The sequence below is a fragment of the Xyrauchen texanus genome, chromosome 9 (assembly GCF_025860055.1).
Source record: "Xyrauchen texanus isolate HMW12.3.18 chromosome 9, RBS_HiC_50CHRs, whole genome shotgun sequence".
In the NCBI taxonomy this organism is placed as follows: Eukaryota; Metazoa; Chordata; class Actinopteri; order Cypriniformes; family Catostomidae; genus Xyrauchen; species Xyrauchen texanus.
Window position 1 is genome coordinate 45,361,772 of NC_068284.1, and position 23,132 is coordinate 45,384,903.

Here is a 23,132-nt window from a genome sequence, read left to right on the forward strand (position 1 = left end):
TAGGATGTATGTTTTATTTCAAATTAGAGCTGTCAGAATTAACCTAATTTTAATTACCACAGAAACATGCCTTAACTATCACCGAAATGCAAAATGAGACATTTATCTGCAAGCGCTTTTCATGTGGAGTTCAAATGTTTTCATGCTGGCATTGCCGCCCTTTCACGAATCATGAACGCAGCTTCACGATTGCTGTAGGAAAGCGGATAGCCACAGTCAAGCAGCTGATTAATAATGTGGAGAGTTTAAGATATTTAATTGCCCATTGCAATGAAAATGCAAACTATCTGGAGACTAGTTCTTTCAATTAGTCAAACTCCAACTTAGACTTTGGGAAATGTTTAATGTTACTTGAATTGGTGCCATTTTAGTGCATTTCTATCTTTATACTGTGGAAGGCTTTGTTTGGAAACTGTTAATAGAGCATTATATTGTTACACATTGTTTTATTTTCTTCCCTAAGATGGAAATAAATGCAATTTGACTGGAAAAGCATTTGCATTTTAAAGGGTTTGTTCACCCCAAAATGTTAATTCTCTCATGATTGACTCACCTTTAAGCCATCCCAGATATGTATGTCATTCCTTCTTCAGCAGAACCGAAGTTAAGACTTTTATAAGCACATTTCAGCTCTGTATGTCCATACAATGAAAGTGAATGGGTGCCATGAGGCTGCTGGCTGTTTGACGGTCCAAAAGGCGTATTTATGCAGCATAAAAGTAATCCAGTCGAACAATTAACGTCTTCTGAAGCAAATTGATAGGTTTGTGTAAGAAACACATTTTTATCTTTAAATTGTCAGTTCCTGCCAGCGCTGGGATGCTGTTTGAAATGACCTAACTCTGGTGTGACGTTCGTTCCTCTGTTGTAAGCAAAGCACGCACTTACGTCTTCTTGCGTGAACGCGCCATCACGCTTATGTCACGCGACAGCTCCGTAATGGGTCGACTGGTCATTCATTGATTGACTGGAGTTGTGCGTATTACTTTTATGCTGCATAAATTTGCCTTTTGGACCGTCAAACAGCCGGCAGCCTCACGGCACCCATTCACTTTCATTGTATGGACATACAGAGCTGAAATGTGCTTATAAAAATCTTCATTTCAGTTCTACTGAAGATGGAAAGTCATACATATCTTGGATGGCTTAAACGTGAGTCAATCATGAGAGAATTTTCATTTTGGGTGGACTATTCCTTTATTCGCGATTAAAATATGATTAATCATGATTTTAGCGCCACACTGTGGACATTTCAGCTCACAACTGCTGCTACATTTTTAAGGAACCACATAACACTGTATCATTTTGTAAGGTTGACTTAATTCAATGGCAAAACACGTTTATTTTATCAGCCTTAACCCTAACCCTCATTACATTTTGTTAGATTACTCTCAAAACAAAACTTAATATTTTACGTAATTTAGCTTTCCAAGTAAATATAACTTGTTCTAAGCATTTTTGAATTATTAAGAAAATGATTTTTTTGTAGCGTGTTACATTAGGAAATATTCTGGCAGCAAGAATCCCCCTGATTTACACTCTGTTTGTGTATCAAACCGCATCGAATGCTGAATATCAGTTTCCACTCCAAACTAACCTGATCAATGGCTTGGACTGAAACACTGTAGAGATTTCTATTGATCCATGGGAATCCATGTGCTGGATGTGAACTACATCTCACGGATGCATTTCAAATCCTGACCGCTGGTACTGCACACACACACAAACACTGCCGCGGTGTCTCGCTCTTCTTAGCAGACATTTAATGAGAGGGAATCAGGATAGTCTACTCGGTCCCATGTGGAAACAAGGTCTAGAATATGAGAAGCGTTTTAGAATTCATCCACTGGCCCTTTTTTTAGTAGCAGACTGTAGATGTGTTTCTGAGATGTTCAAACTGTCCCGTAGAGGTTGTTTGAATGATAAAAATGTTTTTTTTTAAAACAGCTATACGAGGTAATGCAGGTATTTTTTTAAGGATTGGGCAGTGCAAACTATATAGAATGCAACAGTTCTCTTGGTTGGTATTTTTTAAATACAATTTTTCCATAGTGATTTCATAAAATACTTCTTAAAAGCATTTTAAGCCATGAACCAAACCAACCAGCTCCAAGGTGAATCACAACATTACCAAAATTGTTTTGAAGCAAAAAAGTATTTGAAAAATTGACACAGGTACAAGACTGTTTACTTAACGTCTTTAATGAGGGAATGGACTACAATCCCATGAAGCATTGCGAATGACGTTCTCTAATTAAAAACGACAGAAAAACATAAAACTATTGATTTAAAGTTATTGATTATAAGTAATATACAAATATGGAGGCATATATATATATATATATATAAAAACAAATTGCAGGACTCTTTTGCCATGCTTTGCGTGCTGCAGTTCTCTGATTGGTGGATTTTTCCCTTCAGGATCATGGTTAGTGTAGTTCTTAATCAGTAACTCCACTATTAAATACTATATATTTTTTTTTTATTAAGTTGAAATAACGCAGACTGATGGTTTCAACAGAGGTATATAACATCGATTGACAACCTCAGAGCTTTACGGTAGGCCTGTCTTAACAGGTTAATAAGTAAAAATGAATTCCCATTTGGAAAATAAATGAATGGGATTTATTCACGGCTTCCAGATCCAGACTATTGCGCCCTATTAGACCCAACAGCAACAATGTAAACTTTGTTACTCATTTTACATGTAGAAAGGTTAGCCAGTTGTAACAGAGTCTCTCTGTTACGCTCACAGTCTCACAGTTCATTTGCATAGATGTCTTAAAGGTACAGTACCAAAAATAGCTTGTTTAATTCTAAGACTCAAAAAGATGTAATCTTTAAAAACTAAATGATGACTGTTTTTGTGTAAGAAACCTCGACTTACATTATAAGTGAACTTCAGGGAAAATAATCAAATGCTAATCTTTGCCTGTGCAAAACTCATCACCACAATGCTGGGTGGTTGCCAGGGTGTTGCTAAGTGTTTGCTAAATTGTTCTGAGTCGTTGTCAGAATGCTGTTATGTGGTTGCTAGGGTGTTCCCGGTGGTTGCTAGGTGTTCACATACTAGCCAAAGTCAAAAGAGCTTTCCCCCTAAGTACCTTGAAATTATTTGGGACCCTCTTTCAATGTAGGTCTATGGGGTTTTTCGCCCATTTTATCGTCAACCAGGCAAAATTCTTCAGTTGTTGTTGAAATAGTAAAAGTGATGCTTGTGTTAGCAAGTAACACTTAAAAGACCTCTTTAATATGTATGTTTAATTATGTAATAATTAATCTTTTCTTTCAAACCAAAAGGCTCAAGGCACATTGTAAAACATTTCAAAGACCTTATTCCCCCCAGTTTTGTAATCCGTTTGGGTCTTGTGTAATTGCACGCTGTCTGAAATGTCAGGCTTTTGAATGACAGCCGTAATCATCTCCCGGTCGAATGACTCTGAGGCTGAGCACACACAGAACAGATGCTTTAAGCGGATCTGCAGAGCCAATGACCTTTACTCTGAGCTGTTCTGGGATCAGAGTTTGCCTTTCATATCTTAATAAAACTAATGATGTGGCTAGCAGGAAGTTGATCTTGTGCTCTCTGATGCTAATGTGTCTGGGGTCACGGCCCCCTTACAAACACGGCTACTGATCACATTAATCGTAGAATTAGGCTCACACTCTTGCTTCGATTTAGTACATTTCTTACTACAGAAAAAATATATTACAGTGCAAAATAATGACATTCACCCACAACTGGTTTGCTACAAAAATCAAATTTGTCATCATTTATTCACCTTCATGTCGTTAACTTGAATGACATTTTTCCATCTGTGGAACACAAAAAGATTTTCACTCCAAAGAGGTGCCATAAATGTAGTCCATACGACTTTTGCGTTATATTCCAAGTCTTCTGAAGCCAAACAAAAGGGTTTGTAATTAGCTGAATATCTAGCCCCCTGCCTTGGCTCTCCAATCTCATTTGCACTTGCACATATTCAAAATTGATGTGTCGCAATTTATGTCGAGGACTTTTGCTGTCACGGAAGTCAAACCTTGCACAACATGTCTTGTTTACTAACATTGTTACTAGTGTGTAAAGGGATCAATGGAAAGGAGGAGGCGAGAACCGGCTTTTCAATATAAATCATATTTTAATGAGAAACATAAAAGAAGACACAAACACACACATGACGAACATGTCCGTTAACGATCACTCTCTCCCGCACAATCCTCTGCAGTCGACCTTTAACCCTCACGGAGGCATAATTAGCCTAATACGGGACCGGGTGTGTAGGATCACGACCCGGTCCCGCCCTCCGCCCTGCCATATAGTGCAAATGTCTGTTCCTGATATCAGAGACTGAATTGCAACTAGTAAAAATGCTCATTTTTGATATTTGTACATTTATTTCATCATGTTAGATTTGGTATTTCAGACACTTACAATGGAAGTGAATGGGGCCAATCTTAACACGTTAACATACTCACTGTTTCAAAATATAGCAACAAAACATAATTAATATGCATGTTGTCTTGATGTTAGTGTGATAAAATCACTTACTAACCTTTTCTGTGTAAAGTTATATAAAATTGTATATCTCGTATATGTAAGTGCTTTTATACAATTATAAGCTTCATATTCCTGCCTTTAAACCCAAAAATTGGCCCCATTCACTTCCATTGTAAGTGCCTCAATGTACATTTACATTTATGCATTTGGCAGATGCGTTTATCCAAAGCGACTTACAGAGCCCTTATTACAGGGACAATCCCCCCCGGAGCAACCTGGAGTTAAGTGCCTTGCTCAAGGACACAATGGCGGTGGCTGTGGGGATCGAACCAGTGACCTTCTGATTACCAGTTATGTGCTTTAGCCCACTACTCCACCAGGGTGTGCTGAGTGACTCCAGTCAGGCTTCCTAAGCAACCAATTGGCCCGGTTGCTAGGGTGGATGGAGTCACGTTGGGTTAACCTCTTCGTGGTCTCTATAATGTTGTTCACGCTCTCGGTGGGGCGTGTAGTGAGTTGGGCGTGGATGCCGCGGAGAATAGCGTGAAGCCTCCACATGCACTGGGTCTCCGCAGTAACGCGCTCAACAAGCCACGTGATAAGATGCACGGATTGACGATCTCCGCCGCGGAGGCAACTGAGATCCATCCTCCGCCACCCGGATTGTGGCGAGTCGCTATGCCACCACGAGGACTTTGGGAATTGGGCATGCCAAATTGGGGAGAAAAGGGGTATGATATTTTTACTTGTAAAAAAAAAACAACTAATCACTGATATCAAAAATGAGCAATTGTATTAGTAGTAATTCCTTTGCTAATATCAAAAATTAGCTTTTTAAATAGAAAAAAGGTATTCATAGATATCTGTCGTTCATATCATACATGTGATTAAATGTCAAAAAGGCTTGCGATAGTTTTCGGTGTGTATAAAGTTATTCTTTGGGACCACATGAGAGTGTGTGTAATAATACACTCTATTCTCATCACTGACCATCTTGCATACTACACACACAAACTCACGTATCTACACAGTTACACATACACTGACTTGTCCAGCATATACCCTGTTTATTAATATCATTTTACTCTGACCATCCACTGACCTTTTTTTATCTGTTAGAGAGAGAGAGAGAGAGAGAGAGAGAGAGAGAGAGAGATGTGTGTGTGTGTGTGTGTGTGTCTGTGTGTGTGTGGTGAAGTGAAACTTAATCTTTGGAGACTCTGAAACAGACAGTTGTAGACATAGCTGTGTAATTAATCAATGCATCATGGGGCACGCAGCACAAAGCGCTGCAAAATATACAAAAGCTCTCCTGGGCCTTTCCTGTCCCACACACATGCACACATAAATGTTGCTCCAACACAGTATAGATGTGTAGAATCCATCTTCCATAAGTAGTAAATATTTGATGTGCCTCTGTGTTTCATTAAATGCTGTATATACACAAATACTCTCTGCAACTTTCTCTAGTTTTATATGGCATAATTACTCCGTGTCCTGTTAGATTTTCTCTAGTTTTGCATAGTAAGACTTTTGACAATCAGCATCAAGTCTGGTCCATTCGTTTACATATTCTGGCCAAGAACTGTCCGCTTAGACAGGAAGAGTATGATGATCAAAAAATACCAACTACAGTTCATCTGTAGTGGTCATGAAAAACTAAATTAAGAATGTTTTTTGTGCAAGAAATCTTGACTAACATTTTGAATGGACTTCATGGAAAATGCTAAGCTAGCTAACTTACAGTAGATAAAACTATAGACCGTAGGCATGGCTGGACTGGACTGGTAATCCGGCATACCAAGCATTTTCCCGGTGGGTCGACGCACTTTGGGGCCGATCAGGGGAGGACTAGCCATCGGGGGATCCGAGTGGGTCGTCCACGAAACAGGCCAAATGGGCCGCGATAAGCTAAAATGAGTCTCCACATTATGCAGAGCGGACCACAAAATGGTGGCGCGATATGCAGAAAAGGACAACGTTGCATTTCCTTGCATTGTGTTTCCTTGTGTTGCTTGTTTCTTTGGCATTTTAAGAAAATTTGTTCTCTCGGTGTCTTGAACTCTGTTATGATCGCTGAAAGTTGTTGTCTCGATGGATGATGAGTTGGGCTTGAAACAAGGCCTTCCGCGAGGAAGACTTGCGACTCCCTTTATGTGTGAACTTTAGAGCAGAGAGTGAGAGGCTTCATCGGAACTTCGGGTCCCGAGTATCCTTGGACTCTACATGGCACGGAGGCTGCAAGCCACGAGGGCAAGAGCACGGAGGATCTGCAGAGCAAGAGCAAGAAAGCCGAAGAAGAGAAAGACCGAGAGAGTTCTTCCTTGGTAGGAAAATTTTTAGCTGAACCCCAAAGGTGTCCTGAGCCAATCAGAAGTGGCTTTTCAGAGTCACATGGTCAACTGGTCTGTCCTTTTCAAACTTGATTTACAATCCTTTGTGTGGAGGATTCTTACAAACTTCCTGCTCATACTAGTGAATGTTTAATCATGAACATTTATATCTTAAAAACGGTGCAAGAGACATGACATTGTCAGCAACATTCTCTACGTAAACAATCGTAAACAAGCAAGCGTTTACATTCTAAATATGACATTCTTTCATGAATATTATACGTGTAAGTAACAAAACATGAAAATCCCTGATTACAAATCATTCTGGTTAATTCATTGGTTTTACAACATGGATAACACATTACATGTTATGAGAAACCTCATTGTCAGGGTATATTATCAGGTTAAGCCTTTAATAGATACCATTCTTAGTAGAATGAGATGAATAATACAAGATTAAAGATTATAATCATCGATTTGTCAGTTTGAAATGGTTACAAATCACTACACATATTTTAAAAGGTAGATCAGGCTATAATCATCACTTTGTCAGTTATAAAAATAACCAAAGTACTTTTGGGTCAAAGTCATTTTCATAATTATCTAGCAAGGCCAGGCATTGTGTACATTTTGGGTCCAAATGCATTCTGTGCATTTTAGACCGTTAACTCAGCAAGATGAGATGTCTTCATATTAGGATTGTGAAAACACAAGGGGCTTTAACAAGGAAACCTTTCAAAGAAAGCCCGCTTTAGCTCTGTGTGGAAGTTCAGAAGGTCATGCTGAGTCTGCTCCATGTCACCATCCCATGGGTAAGGGGCCAGATGTGAGCTTCAGCTAAGCTTCTTGGAGTCTAGTGAGCTGAATCTTTTAATTCATGATGTTGAGGAATTCCAGGATTAAAAGGTTGGTTTTCTAGATTCAAGTCATATTGCCAGCAATTGTTTGCTCTTCAGCATCTAATATCCTACCGGTACCATTTTCTAAAAACCAACGTGAACAACTTAAGCTGGTATATCCTTTTTTTTTTTTTTTATTTCAAGGCTGGCTGTTAGCCTTGCTGGTTAACCACCACCTAAACCAGTTTGAACCAGCTATAAACCAGCTACCATGTTCCAAAAATAGCTTCACTTTCACCTTAGACTGGTATAATTGTTTATTTATTCCCAGCATGATCCTTTACATATATGGTCTTACAGCTCATATAGTTTGGATAATCTAGAAACTAGCTGCTGTGTTCCAAAAATCCAGGGTCGTGTCTTAGGCCACCCTGTAGAAGTGAACCTCCTGGTTACTTATAGTCTCATGAGAGCCGTATGCGAATTTCACACACTGTGTTTATTTTGTTAATTTGGAGTTCTACAGAAAACCTACCCCCTAACCTTAAACCTACCACGAAAACTAACCCTAAATCTAAACTTAATCTAATGAGCTAATGAGACCATCGCAAGACTTAGGCTTACCTTCTAGACAGCCAAAATTCAGCTACCACCTTAAGCTGGTTTTAGTTAAACCTTCCAGCAGGGAATGAGGGTGTTACATAAGAATGGACAGCACAGAAATACATGATGTGTTTGATTTAGACTAACTCAAAAGCTCTTTTCTATTCCACACAGATCTGACTCTAGATCTGACAGTAAAGAGAGTGTTCCTCTGAGAGACCAGCACACACACCCTTCAAAGTCTCCTACACACATTGAACACACAAACACAACAGATAGTAGAGATGATGATAATTGTCAGACTCTCTCTCTCCTGCTGTTGTATTGTCTGGAAATTTCTCTGCGGTTTCATCATGAGAGAGCTAAGAGAGACATCGGTGTGTCTCTATTGATGTGTTGCCTGGTATATGTTGTATAATTGTGAATGTGTTAAGTCAAGCCAACATAATAATCAATTATACTTTTGTTTTATTAGGACGTTTTTAAAGTGAAGAGTGTCATTTCAATACCACTGTAGTCACCAAATTAATTTGACGAAACATTGAAAGTTTCCAAACAGGTTTCCTGAACCTAATTTCAACGTTTACAAAAATTGTATATGTTAACATTAGTCTCTAAACACTGAAGTTTGGTTGTTAGCATAAAGTCAAGTCAAGTCAATTTTATTTGTATAGCGCCTTTCATGACACACATCGTTTCAAAGCAGCTTTACAGAAGATCAGCATTAACAGACGATAAAACTATAATGTCGATAATGTCGATGAATCATCATTGTGTAATTAGATAAAATACGATTGTTAATTGTAAAATAAGTCATTCAATAATAATTGTATTAATAACCCCAGTGAGCAAGCTGAAAGCGACTGTGGCAAGGAACACAAAACTCCATAAGATGTTGATTAATGGAGAAAAATAACCTTGGGAGAAACCAGACTCACTGTGGGGGCCAGTTCCCCTCTGAATATAATGTAAATATTACTTATATATAGTTAAAGTCATGATTTAAAATTATTCAACTAAGTAAGTGTTAAGGGTCAGTGATTAAACATCGATTGTGTTTGAACTGTAAGATTAATGACCAAAGTCTTTGAAGTCCATCTTGATTAACTGCAGAAGTTCACATAGATGCAATTGTCCTTGTTAATTGGCTGATGAAGGCTTTTGTTGGCAATTGTTAGTCTATGCATTCCATTTCAAGATCGTAGTCCATCAATAGACCGAGGTGATGCAGGCCGAGATCAGGGATGTGAAACGCAGTTCAACCTGGCCGGTAATTTAACATAAACGTGAGATTTGAAATCGGTCTATAATTAGCCAGCTCTCCAGGATCAAGTTGTGGCTTCTTAATAAGCGGTTTGATGACTGTTATTTTAAAGTTTCTTGGGACATGTCCTAAGCATGGCGAGGATTTAATGATATTAAGAAGAGGTTCTGATATTACAGGAGATACCTCTTTTAAGAGCTTAGTTGGTATTGGATCTAACAAACATGTTGTGGCTTTTAATGTTTCGATAAGTTTTGTTATCTCTTCTTGACCTATGACAGAGAAGGAGAAAAGGTTGCACGTGAAGAAAATTATTAGGCACTGTTTTCTGAGGTGCTATAACAGATGATTGCATAATTCCAATTTTATTTCTGATTATTTCAATTTTATTTGTAAAGAAATTCATGAAGTCATTACTCTTGTGCTGTGATGTAATATCTGGTTCTGTTGAGGCTTTATTCCTAACCAATTTAGCCACAGTACTGAATAAACATCTAGGATTGTTGTGGTTATTTTCTATGAGTTTACTCAAATATGCTGACCTGGCAGCTTTTAGTGCCTGTCTGAAGTTACAGACACTGTTTTTCCATGCACCACAAAATACTTCTAATTTTGTATTTTTCCACATGTGCTCCATTTTCCGAGCTGCTCTCTTGAGAGCATGAGTGTGATCATTTTACCAAGATGCATGGCTTAGTTCTTTAATTTTCTTTAATCGAAGTGGGGCAACAATATCAAGAGTGCTAGAGAAGACTGCATTTATATTTTTTGTTATTTCATCAAGTTCTTCTAGGCTTTGGGGTTTATTGAATGTATGAGATAGATCTAGAAGAGTATTAGTGAAGCTATCTTTAGAATAGTTCTACCTGAACGATAGCGTGGTGTAGATTGAGTAACATTAGCTGATCGCAGCATACAAGAGACGAATTAATGATCCGAGATGTCATCGCTCTGCTGCAGAATTTCTATATTATCAACATCAACTACATATGACAGAATTAAATCTAGAGTATGATTATGGCGATGAGTTGGTCCTGTTACATTTTGTCTGACTCCAAGAGAGTTGAGAATATCGATAAATGCTAATCCCAATGTGTCATTTTCATCTATTTGAATGTTGAAGTCACCAACAATTAAAGATCTATCTACAGTAACTACAAGATCTGATAAAAAATTAGCAAATTCACCAAGGAAATCAGAATAAGGCCCGGGTGATCCATTGTAGCAAGGACAAAAGACGACAGAGATTTTTTATTTATATCTGACGGTGTCACATTAAGCATTATTAGTTCAAAGACTTACATTTATATCCTGTCCTCTGAGTAACACCAAAAACTTCGCTGTAAATTGAAGCAACACCTCCTCCACGACCCTTCAGACAAGGCTCATGTTTATAACAATAGTCTGGGGGAGTAGATTCATTTAAACAAATATATTCATCCGGTTTAAGCCAGTTTTCAGTGCATCCAATCTATGATCTGTAATAATTACATTAACAATAGTGCTTTGGTAGAAAGAGATCTAATGTTTAGTAGCCCTATTTTTATATGATGTGTATTTTTAATTTGTTTGTTTTGTTTAAGTTTGACCTTAATAAAAAAATTTCTAAATGATTTAGTAAGGGGTATTGTGTTTGGTTGTTCGGGGAACAGACACAGTCTCTATGAGATATCTAGGTGATACAGTCTCTATGTGTTGTAGTTTATGTGACCTGTGTAACGTCTCAAGGCAGCTAGCAGACGTTCGGGTTAACCAGTCTGTCTGCTTCCTGACCTGGGCCCCAGTTAGTCAAATACTATCATTATTAAGACTATGAGCCAAATTACTAGAGAGGAGAGCGGCACCTTCCCTGGAGGTGGGGTCGAGGTCTCTCTTTAGCAGGTCAGGTCTACCCCAAAAACTCTTCCAATTGTCTATAAATCCTATTCTATTCTTCAGACACCACTCAGACATCCAGTCATTCAGTGACACTAATTTAATATAAACCTCATCACCATGATGAGCAGGGAGGGGACCAGAGCATATTACAGTGTCTGACATATTTTTTGCAAATTCGTACACCTCTTTAACATTATCTTTAGTGATCTCCGACTGGCGAAGCCGGACATTGTTAGTGCCGACATGGATAACAATTTTAGAAAATCTACGTTTAGCATTAGCCAGCACTTGTACATTTGATTTGATGTCAGATGCTCTGGCCCTCGAAATGCAATTAACAATAGTGGCTGGAGTATCTATTTCCACATTCCTTACAATAGAATCGCCAATAACAAGGGCTCTTTCAACATGATTCTCAGTGGGTGTATCACTGAGTGGGGAGCATCGATTGGAAACCCTAACAGGAACGGGAGAGTGGTGTCTCTTTGCTGAGCGAGTATGCCGCTGAGATGTCACCCAAATGCCCTGCTGGGGCTCTACTGCCGGAATCAAAGTGTGTGTGTTGCTCTCTGTACTACTCGCATCCGAATCAGTATCTACCGGCTTCTCTTTCTCACTGACCTCCACTAGCGTTTGGATGCGAGTCTCTAACTCATTAACCTTCTCCGTCAGCCTGACTAATTCCTTACATTTATCACATGTGAATGCGGCACAAAATTGTTTGTTGTTGTTGGTTGTTCTTGATAAGCGGTGCTTTGAGATCGATGCAATAATCTGTGTACTGCACAGGAGAAAAAACGGGTGCGCGCTGAAAAAATGCACGCAGTTTAATCGTGATAAAAATAGAACACGGATGCAGGTGGAATATGTGCGCAGTTGAAACGCGATAAGAGAATAATTTGAGGAAAAACCCGATGCGCTCTTAAAAATGGCAGATGTTAAGGATTAAAGGCTGAAAACAGATTGTAAAGAAGTTAAATGTGAAGGAGGAGGCAAGAACTGGCTTGACAATATAAATTATATTTTAATTATAAACTTAAAAAGACACAAACACACACATGACGGACATGTCCGTAAACGATTTTTCTCTCCCGCACAATCCTCCGCAGTCGGCCTTTATCCCTCTCGGAGGCTTGATTAGCCTGATAAAGGACCGGGTGTGTATAATCACGCCCCGCCCTCTGCCCTGCCACATTCCTCCCTCGTTCTCTCAAGCAGGGGAGCCTGGGCATGACGTACACCCTCCCCCCCCACTCTTTACCTGGGGAGGGGCGTGCCTTTTGCCCACTTACTCGCCAGTTCTCAGATACGCCGTAGCTTGTTCCTCGGCCACTCCTCCACCCTCTAACGGACGACAGCCACGCATCTCTGGGCGGATCGGAGGCAGACCTCCAGCCCCTGGTGGACGGAACGCCCCGCCGCGCTCTTTGGGAACAGAAGGGGTCTCCCCCGCCCCTGGCAGCAGTTTTCCCACTCCAGGCTGTCGCCAGCGAGCTCCTCCCTGTTTCAGCAGCTGGTAGGGGACTCCTCCACCCCTGGCAGCGGCCCTGACCACTCCAGGTGGTCGGTTAGGAGCCCCTTCTCCCCTCGCGGTCGGCGGCCGTCGTCCACTTCCAGGCGGCCGTGGCTGCTCCGTTGGGGAGGACGGTAGTGGCGAGAACTGTACTACGGCGTATCCCTCCTCCTTGGTGGATTTCGGCACCAGTGTAAAGAAGTTCAATGGGAAGGAGGAGGCAATATTAATTATATTTTAATTATAAACTTAAAAAGACACAAACACACATGACGGACATGTCCGTAAACAAGCTCTCTCTCCCACACAATCCTCCGCAGTCTGCCTTTATCCCACTCTGAGGCTTGATTAGCCTGATAAGGGACCGGGTGTGTATAATCATTGAAAAAGTTAAGTCCTTCACATAGCACATAAATGGAAAAGTCATGTATCAAATGAAAGCTCTCACTCTCAGGACTGTACAGTTAATTGCGTTGCACTAATACCACAGTTTGAAAGATTTTCAAAATAATCACATTGTGAAATATCATCAAAATCAAATGCCTTTTTATGCTGCGTTAACTGTTACTGTAAGCCCCAAATTGCTAAAAATGCAAAACAAATCATCATAAAATATGTTTGCAACTATTGATGATAGAAAGTTATATTATCTCATCTTTTTAATGACACCTAGATTGAGTTTGTAGTCCACTCAGAGGCTGAGATATTCAATGAAACAATGGGGGCGGTGCTTGAACTGGAAATTAGAGTGAATGTCTATGCACGAGCACATCTGTGAGGACTAAAATTTGTTAGAGTGCCATTTTCATTTCAGATCTGTATATTGTGATGAAATGTGATAGAGAAAAAACATTTCTAGTGCTTGCTGCCATCTAGTGGACATCTTTTCAAAGTGAGGTTGAGTGACATGTTACATTACAGAATTTACATAAGATGAAAAATGTTTTTTTTTTTTTTTAAACCTTACACATACAATATTATTTATTTATTTATGAATAATTTGAGTTTTTATTTTTATTTAGGTGGTTCTCTGAAAAATTAGATACATTTTTTGCAAGTAGTCCACAGTATGTGTGAATAGTGATCTTTTAAATTTGAGTATGAATAATTGCGGAAGGCAGCCCAAAAATACACCAGATATTCAATGTGGTGTCATACATAATCTGCAGAATATTAATTACAACACCTGTACAAATATTGCAATGGCTACTTAGACCACTACAGTAAACTGCTACTATTATCATTATACAATGAATTAATGTATTTTTACTACTGTACGTTTTTTACATTACACTACAATATATATTACTATTTTTACTTTATTCCATTTTATAGAGTGAAAAAAATATGCGTTACATTTTAGTGATTGGTTATTAGATGCTTATGTTCAGGTATACGAACGTTCTCTTCATGCTCAGTGTAGATATTTTTAATGTGAAATATTTTAGGGGTTTTCGTCGCCTAATTTGTTTTGCTTTTCCGTTTCACTTTTGCTTTTCATAGGCATTGAAATCTCAACTTTCTTTTCAATCTCGCACAAACATATAAAGCACCCACATAAACAGCACACAAATGCACAGCCCAGTAGTGCTCCAAACAGAATGTATCAGTGTGGTGGTCTACAATGCAAACAGGTAGGGGGTTTTATTGCAGTAGGGAACTCCAGCCACGGTTTGGTTGTAGATGGAATAAATCAACACACTGCCTGTAAAAATGGACAACAAAATAACTTCTAGCGAGTTCATATTTTTTATTTTAGGTTGATCATACTTTTCCTATGAAAGACAATTTTTTGGCGTTTACTCTGTTGTGTTTACATATTGTTGGGCTAATGTAGTTGATAATATTAATACATTTACATTTATGCATTTGGCAGATGCTTTTATCCAAAGCGACTTACAGAGCACTTATTACAGGGACAATCCCCCCGGAGCAACCTGGAGTTAAGTGTCCTGCTCAAGGACACAATGGTGGTGGCTGTGGGGATCGAACCAGCAACCTTCTGATTAACAGTTATGTGCTTTAGTCCACTACGCCATACACATCTGGGATGGCTGAACTATTCATTTAAGTTTACAGGATGGCATCACATTACTGGCAAACAAACAGTTTTTTTGTGTGTGTGGTTTGCAATTCATCTTCCGAAGCTTAAATCTGAAGTGTGTCATTTTTGCACCACTATAGCGTTGTACCAAATGCAGAAATAATCACTGTTTTCAAACAGATTCCAGAAAACTCTCCTGTTTTACAGTGGTTGGATAAACAGATAGTCCCACCCCCAACTCAAGTGTTTTTGACACTTTTTAGGTCAAATGTCTTACTTATAGTGGACACTTCGCATTAAGCTGGGCTACGAGAAAGTATTTCACTGTCAAAACATGACACAAATCACCCTAAACATGGTTCTGTCCAAACCCCTGACCACAGATGAAGTTGCCCTCCAGGCAAAAGTTGGTTAAATCCACAAAATGCTGAATCAATATCAGCTGGCAGCACATTTTGACACAGAATCAATTGCAGCCTCTAGAATCAATGTTAAAATTTGAGTTGAAACGGCAAAATGTCATTTAAATGCAGGTAATTAAAAGTGATTTCAAGTTGTGTAGTCCAGCTTCGACATTAAACCGTGGCTGGAGTTTGATTTGTTCACTTGTGTGGAAATGCTGGGTTGAGATATCATTAACAGTTTGGGGTAGTAACGAACTAAAAGTAACCCAACAGGTAGCAGCATAGTGAAAAACAGTTTATCTCTCTGCCTATTTACTCTTTATGTGTCTCGATCGATCGGATTGCAAACTGATTGTTATGCTCATTTCATTTACACTTCTCCACTGGTCTCAAATCAGTGTTTTGGTGTCCGTCTCTCACAGGTTTGAGCTCTCCACCAGCAAATCTGGCCTCCTCTGCCGTGCCAAGCATCATGACGCCCATAGTTAACGGATTCAGTGGAATTCCTCACCAACACAACGGTCACCCAGTAGAGGCAGTTTACACCAACGGCCTGCCTCCATACTCCACCCAGAGCCCCACCGCAGCAGATACTTTACAGCAGGCCTTCACAGGCATCCAGCAATATACAGGTACACACATTTGAGTGCTTCATAATAGCTCACGATCTCAGTTACATTTCATTAAAGTATCAACTTGTCTGTGTTCCTAAAATTCTTTTGGAGAAATAATTTATACACAAATGTGTCAATTGTTGACATGCAAGAAGAGTGTAGGAATATACTATTACTAATATAGAGAGCATATGTAACTATATGTTGCCTTTTTTAATAACCATTAAGATTTGTTGGCATTGTGACGTTATTTTCATGACAATTATGCAAATTTTTCCCCCAAATTCTCGTTATCGTACCAAAAAAAGCTCCTATGCTGTTAAAGAACGCCCGCTTTGCGGAAATAGTTCAGGTTTCTTTTTTTTTTAAATAAATGAGAACATTTCTCTAAAAACAATACAATTCTGCACTTCTTTTGGGATTTTTATTATATTTAGATCTATATTTCTTGACTTCACAGTTCATTTGCATATGCAAATTTGAAACATAATGAAATATTAGAATGTGTCCTGTATTGATGGCAGATTGCTGCCATATGGTGAAAAAAGACAAATAACATGACTTGAAAATCATGTAATGACAATAATAGCCAGTAGATGGCTGCAGTGTTCTATAGTCATTCTACCTATTTAAAAGTTATGCATTTAGATATATATATATATATATAGACATTATCAAACTATAATTTGTCAAAATTTTGCAGGTTATTTTTATTTTTTTTATCATTGTTTTGAAGTGTCAGTTTTTGCAATAATGTCACATTATGCTTACAGTCAAACCAGATCTGGTGTTACGAGAAGATAAAGAATGTACTTTATTTTTTAACAATGATTTATTTTAAACATCAAAGAGTAAATTAACAATAACGTTAAGAAAATAAAAAGTAATAAACACAAATGAACAGCAACGGTCTGTTAGTCTCACCCGTGTGTGTGTGTGTGTGTGTGTGTGTGTGTGTGTGTGTGTGTGTGTGTGTGTGTGTGTGTGTGTGAGCGTGAGCATGTATTTATCACTTTGTGGGTACCAAATGTCCCCATAAGGATAGTAAAACACGAAATGTTTGACCTCGTGGGGACATTTTGTCAGTCCCCATGAGGAAAACAGCTTATAAATCATACTAAATTATGTTTTTTGAAAATGTAAAAATGCAGAAAGTTTTCTGTGAGGGTTAGGTTTAGGGGTAGGGTTAGGGTTAGGGTATAGAATATAAAGTTTGTACAGTATAAAAACCATTATGTCTATGGAAAGTCCCCATAAAACATGGAAACACAACATGTGTGTGTGTGTGTGTGTGTGTGTGTGTGTGTGTGTGTGTGTGTGTGTGTGTGTGTGTTTGTGTGGGCTTGTGTGTGTGTGTGTGTGTGTGTGTGTGTGTGTGTGTGTGTGTGTGTGTGTGTGTGTGTGTGTGTGTGTGTGTGTTTGGGTGGTTTACGAGGACAATTTTTTATGTTACAAACTGGTAATTACAAGGGTATTATGCTATAAAAGTGGTTTATGAGGACATTTCTAGTGTTCCCATAATTCAAATGACTTTAAAAAAACACACTAAACAAAGTTTTTTTGAAAATGTAAAAATGCAGAAAGTTTTTTGTGAGGGTTAGCATTAGGGGTGTGTTAGGATTAGGGGTTATGTTAGGTTTAGGGGATAGAATCTATAGTTCGTACAGTATAAAAATCATTATGTCTATTGAGAGTCCTCATCATGATATCTGCACTAACATCTCAGTAGATACGCACACTTCAAAATGTGTTAAATAACAGCATGAACGACATACAAATACATTTCCTTCTTCCACATTTTAAGACAATGTTCACAATTAATATTAGCATTTATATTGTTTTTTATTTATTTATTTTATTATTATTAATTATAACAAAGTCAGCTTGTCCAGCACCATGGCCAACCTTGTTGGTTTTAGGTCAGAGTTAACGATCACAGAAAATGTCACCCAGTCACATGACCCACATACTCAAAACAGACCCAACTATGATACATGATAACAAGCTTGGATGAGAAACTCTTTCTCGTACCCCCTATAAGAAACTAAAGGGAACGCTTTCAATCATTGATCTATAAACCATTGTAAAGGTATATGTACTGGTGTTAAAACTGACGCCGCCTTGCCTTCTTAAGGACATTGTCAAAATAACTCTGAAAACTGAGTTTGTCGTCAATTATTGTACCAAGGTATTTAAAATTGGTGGCCTGCTCCACATCTGCCCCTTTGTGCTAATTCGTTTATTAGTGGAGCCTGTCCTGCCCATTCTAATGAATGCAAAAAGAAAACAAACATTATGGGCTATATTTCTTACATAGTAAAATATTTATACATCATGGTAGTATTTGTTTTATTGCCTCATATTTAAGCTATTTACATAAAAACAATCATTGTATTACAATTATGAGAATCTAGAATAGATCACCATCAAGAATAATGAATATTACAACAACAACAAAACTGTATGCATTACTGTATTACAATAGAGGGAAATGTGCATAACTGTTATGAAAATACCATCACAAAAAAAGGTGACTTTGCCGTGATTGAAACCTCAGGTTATATATACATTTGTGGATATTACAGCTATCATACGGACGCCTAGAGATCTGTCACTTTAAATCAGTCTGAAATATGATGAACGCGCTTTCAGATTGCATTGCACTCTGATCCTGTCATATTTCATTAGCATAGAAAGGTCAAACATCATTTTGTACTTATTCTATCCTCATCTGTGCCCCTCTCTCTCTCTCTCTCTCTCTCTCTCCCTCTCTCTCTCTCTCTCTCTCTCTCATGTATGATTATGGGAATGGCTGTGTGCTTGTGTGCATATGTGCACTGCAGCCATATATCCTGCCACAACACTGACCCCTATAGGTCAAACACTGCCACAACCAGCTCAAATTATCCAGCAACAACAACAGCAGAGGGAAGGTGAGTGGCACAAATTACACCCTTTATTTCTCTCTGTAAAATGTTTTTCACAGTTATTGGTGTCAGCTCATTGTGCATTAAAATTCTGAATTGATTTGCCCATCTAGATGTATCTAGTGATAGGCTTGCACGCTACAGGCTTATGTACTGTTGCCTGAAACATATAAACATTGAAATATCTGCACTGATCAGTTTCATACACAGTGTTTTGGCATTCTTAATACAAAATAAAGTATTAGATGCATTGTATATACAACACCTATGAAAAGTTACTCAATAATCTTATAAGATAGATATCATTTTAAATATATTCTGCCATGTGCTGTATCTCATATTAGTTTTGGTGTGTGTGTGTGTGTGTGTGTGTGTGTGTGTGTGTGTGTGTGTGTGTGTGTGTGTGTGTGTGTGTGTGTGAGCGTGTATTTATCACTTTGTGGGGACCAAATGTCCCCATAAGGATAGTAAAACCCGAAATGTTTGACCTCGTGGGGACATTTTGTCGGTCCCCATGAGGAAAACAGCTTATAAATCATACTAAATTATGTTTTTTGAAAATGTAAAAATGCAGAAAGTTTTCTGTGAGGGTTAGGTTTAGGGGTAGGGTTAGGTTTAGGGGTAGGGTTAGGTTTAGGGGTAGGGTTAGGTTTAGGGGTAGGGTTAGGTTTAGGGGTTGGGTTAGGTTTAGGGGATAGAATATAAAGTTTGTACAGTATAAAAACCATTATGTCTATGGAAAGTCCCCATAAAACATGGAAACACAACGTGTGTGTGTGTGTGTGTGTGTGTGTGTGTGTGTGTGTGTGTGTGTGTGTGTGTGTGTGTGTTTCAGGTCCCGAGGGCTGTAATCTTTTTATCTATCACCTACCGCAAGAGTTTGGCGATAACGAGCTGATGCAGATGTTTCTTCCGTTCGGTTCCGTCATCTCATCAAAGGTGTTCATGGACCGAGCCACCAATCAGAGCAAGTGTTTCGGTCAGTGTTTTCAGACTAATCTCATATTGTGGTCATTTGATCAATTCCCTAACCTTAAAGAGACAGTTCAGCCCAAAAGTGAAAATTCTCTCATCATTTACTCACTCTCATGCCATCCCATATGTGCGACTTTCTTTCTTTTGCTGAGCACAAATTGAGATTTTTAGAAGAATATCTCAGCTCTGTAGGTCCATATAATGCAAGTAAACAGATCCAAAACTTTGAAGCTCAAAAAAGCACATAAAGGCAGCTTAAAAGTAATCCATAAGACTCAGAAGCAATATGATAGGTGTGAGAGAGTAAAAGCTCAATATTTAAATCCTTTTTCAAAACAAATTTTCATCCCTGCCCAGTAGGTGGCGATATGAACGAAGAACTTGAATCGATACTATCTAACAAACTCTTAGGAGAGAACAATGCTTAGGAGGGCTGTTTGAAAGTGGAGATTAAATGTCAAATATTTATCTGTATCTCACCCACTCCTATCATTTTTTTTTTTTCCAAATAGAGTTCTGTAATTGCAACAATAAATAATCAAAGCATTTATCTCTCTGTGTATGTGTGTGTGTGTGTGTGTGTGTGTGTGTGTGTGAGAGAGAGAGAGAGAGAGAGAGAGAGAGAGAGAGAGAGAGAGAGAGAGAGAGAGTGATTGTAGTGTGGTTTAATGAAGGTTTATTAGAAATCTCACTCACCTCAAAAGCCTTAACTGTCTGGGATTTTCAACCTCTGCACACTATGCAGGTGGCTCGGGAACACAATCCCTCTGAAGAAATCAAGCCTTATGCATTTATTCAATCTCTCGCCTCTCTCTCTCTCTCCCTGCCTATTAGTCTAATTTGGTTCAGGCTTCTGAATTTATGTGCATTTGTTGTCCAGATCTTTCCACATTATTTCAAAATGAGTAAATTTGACTGACACTTTTGGACTGTTGTGGCCTAATGCAGTTAATTCCATACTAGTTTGTGTCGATCAAATAAAAATAAAAAATGTAAACTAATTTGATCTATGTAAAATTTATATATTGTCAAAAAAAACTATTTATACATTATATAAAGTCCACAAGACCATAGGGGTACCATTTGCTATGTACTAATGTCACCCCTATGTGTAATTTCATGAAGCCAACACTCGTGATGCAGCATAATTATTTTGCTAGTTTCTCTACAGGATTTGTGAGCTCGATAATCCCGCCAGCTCAGGCCGCCATCCAGTCCATGAGCGGCTTCCAGATCGGCATGAAACGCTTGAAAGTGCAGCTGAAACGGCCAAAGGACGCTAGCCGTCCATACTGATGAAAACCAGGGATGCACTAATGCACTCTCAGCCATCAGGAGAGGTATGCAACAGCACACATACTCATGTTTGTATAAAGAATGCATTATGAATGTATGTGATAAAAAAAAAGTGATATCATCAGCATTCACTTATAATGTGCAAAACTGTATAGGTTATTTTATATATGTCCAAGGGTGCAAAATAATACACTCACTGAGCACTTTATTAGGAACATTATGGTCCTAATAAAGTGCCGACTTGGTCTTCTGCTGTTGTAGCCCATCTGCCTTAATGTTCGACATGTGCATTCTGAGATACTATTTTGCTCACTACAATTGTACAGAGGGGTTATCTGAGATGCCGTGGCCTTTCTGTCAGCCTGGCCATTTTCCGTTGACCTCTCTCATCAACAAGGTGTTTCCGTTTGCAGAACTGGTGCATACTGGATGTTTTTAAATTCTAGAGACTGTGAAAATCCCAGGAGATCAGCCGTTACAGAAATACTCAAACCAGCCCGTCTGGCACCAACAATCATGCCACGGGCGAAATCACTGAGATCATATTTTTCCCAATTCTGATGGTTGATGTGAACATTAGCTGAAGCTCCTGACCCGTATCTGAATGATTTTATGCACTGAACTGCTGCCACACGATTGGCTGATTAGATTATCGATGCATAATATGAATATGTAGGAGTACAGGTGTTCCTAAGAAAGTACTCAGTGAGTGTATATACAGTAGAAATGCACAATATCGGTGGGCATATCATTATTGAACAATATTTACATTTTGGTTCTTATGAAAACAATCTGAATTGTTTGAATTGGTTGTTAATGAAAACATTAATACAACATAATGATAATATTAAGTCTTTTTCTTTTTCAAACAGTATACTGTTGCAGGTTGCAAAAATACTAAATAGTTATCCATATTTCTGTATATATATATATATATATGTGTGTGTGTGTGTGTGTGTGTTATTGCCGGTTTTCTCTTCAAGTATGTAACATTCTACTAATATGATACTGGTGGCAATATTGTGTTGTATTGACCATTTTTAGAGTTTTATTTAGGTTGATATTGGAAGCAGATATTATCAGTCCTTATTTTTCCATTTCAAAAACAGATAGCAGAGAAGGAAGAAATCTTTTCTACATTTTGACAGTATTCTCTTTTTCTATACCAGGTTACAAAAAGATATTTATATGGGATAAAAGTTATCTGTCTTGTCTACTGTATATTACAATGTTTTTATGTCCAATTTCACTTAAAGCACATACAATTCTAGTTGTATACATCTAACAGTATATATGTATACAATTGGCCATTAAATCGGTTATTATTGGCCATAACACAAACATAATTATTGGTCATTATCGGCCAAAACATCTTTAACCAGTTCTTCCCAAATATTCTATATAAAATTTTTATTGCATAAACCTAATTGTTGGTTATTATCAGGCAAAATGTCACCATTATTACATCCCAAATATGTAGTATAAAGACATCCATGACATAAAAATATTTATCGGTTATTAAGGGCCAAAATGTCAGTACATCCCAAATATTCAGTCTAAAAACCGACTCCTTGCTCGTCCGCTTTCACTACCCTTGACGGCGGGGCGGTCCACGGGTACACGGAACTCGCCCAGGTGGATAGGGCTGTTGCAGTGTACCTATGCCCGCAAAACGCCGCCACCTGGCGGGATCGACCGTCACTCCCCTCCAAGTTCTGTAGGTTGACGTCGTCTCTGTTGACCAAGGCCTACAGTGCCGCTTGACAGGCCGACTCCGCCCTGCACACCATGGAATCTCCTACAAGTCCACCAGGCCAAGGTGCTAAGAGATCTGCACTTGGGTGGTCCTGATTTGCTGCACCAACCTCGCCCTCCGGCCAATGAAGGTCATGGTGCGTGCTCTCGGACAGGCGATGGCCACCCTCGTGGTCCAGAAACGCCACC

General features: G+C 38.7%; 1 protein-coding gene across 1 annotated transcript in view; it reads left to right on the forward strand.

The window, feature by feature from the left end:
• The window catches only part of LOC127649348 (CUGBP Elav-like family member 5), a 233,613-nt gene that overhangs the window by 207,904 nt on the left and 2,577 nt on the right, over positions 1-23,132 (forward strand). Inside the window, exons 8-11 of the mRNA XM_052134402.1 lie at positions 15,799-16,008; positions 18,834-18,923; positions 19,753-19,896; positions 21,064-21,232. Of these exons, the coding sequence (XP_051990362.1) occupies positions 15,799-16,008; positions 18,834-18,923; positions 19,753-19,896; positions 21,064-21,188 (569 nt within the window). The 3' untranslated portion in view covers positions 21,189-21,232. The remainder of the gene's footprint in view (positions 1-15,798; positions 16,009-18,833; positions 18,924-19,752; positions 19,897-21,063; positions 21,233-23,132) is intronic.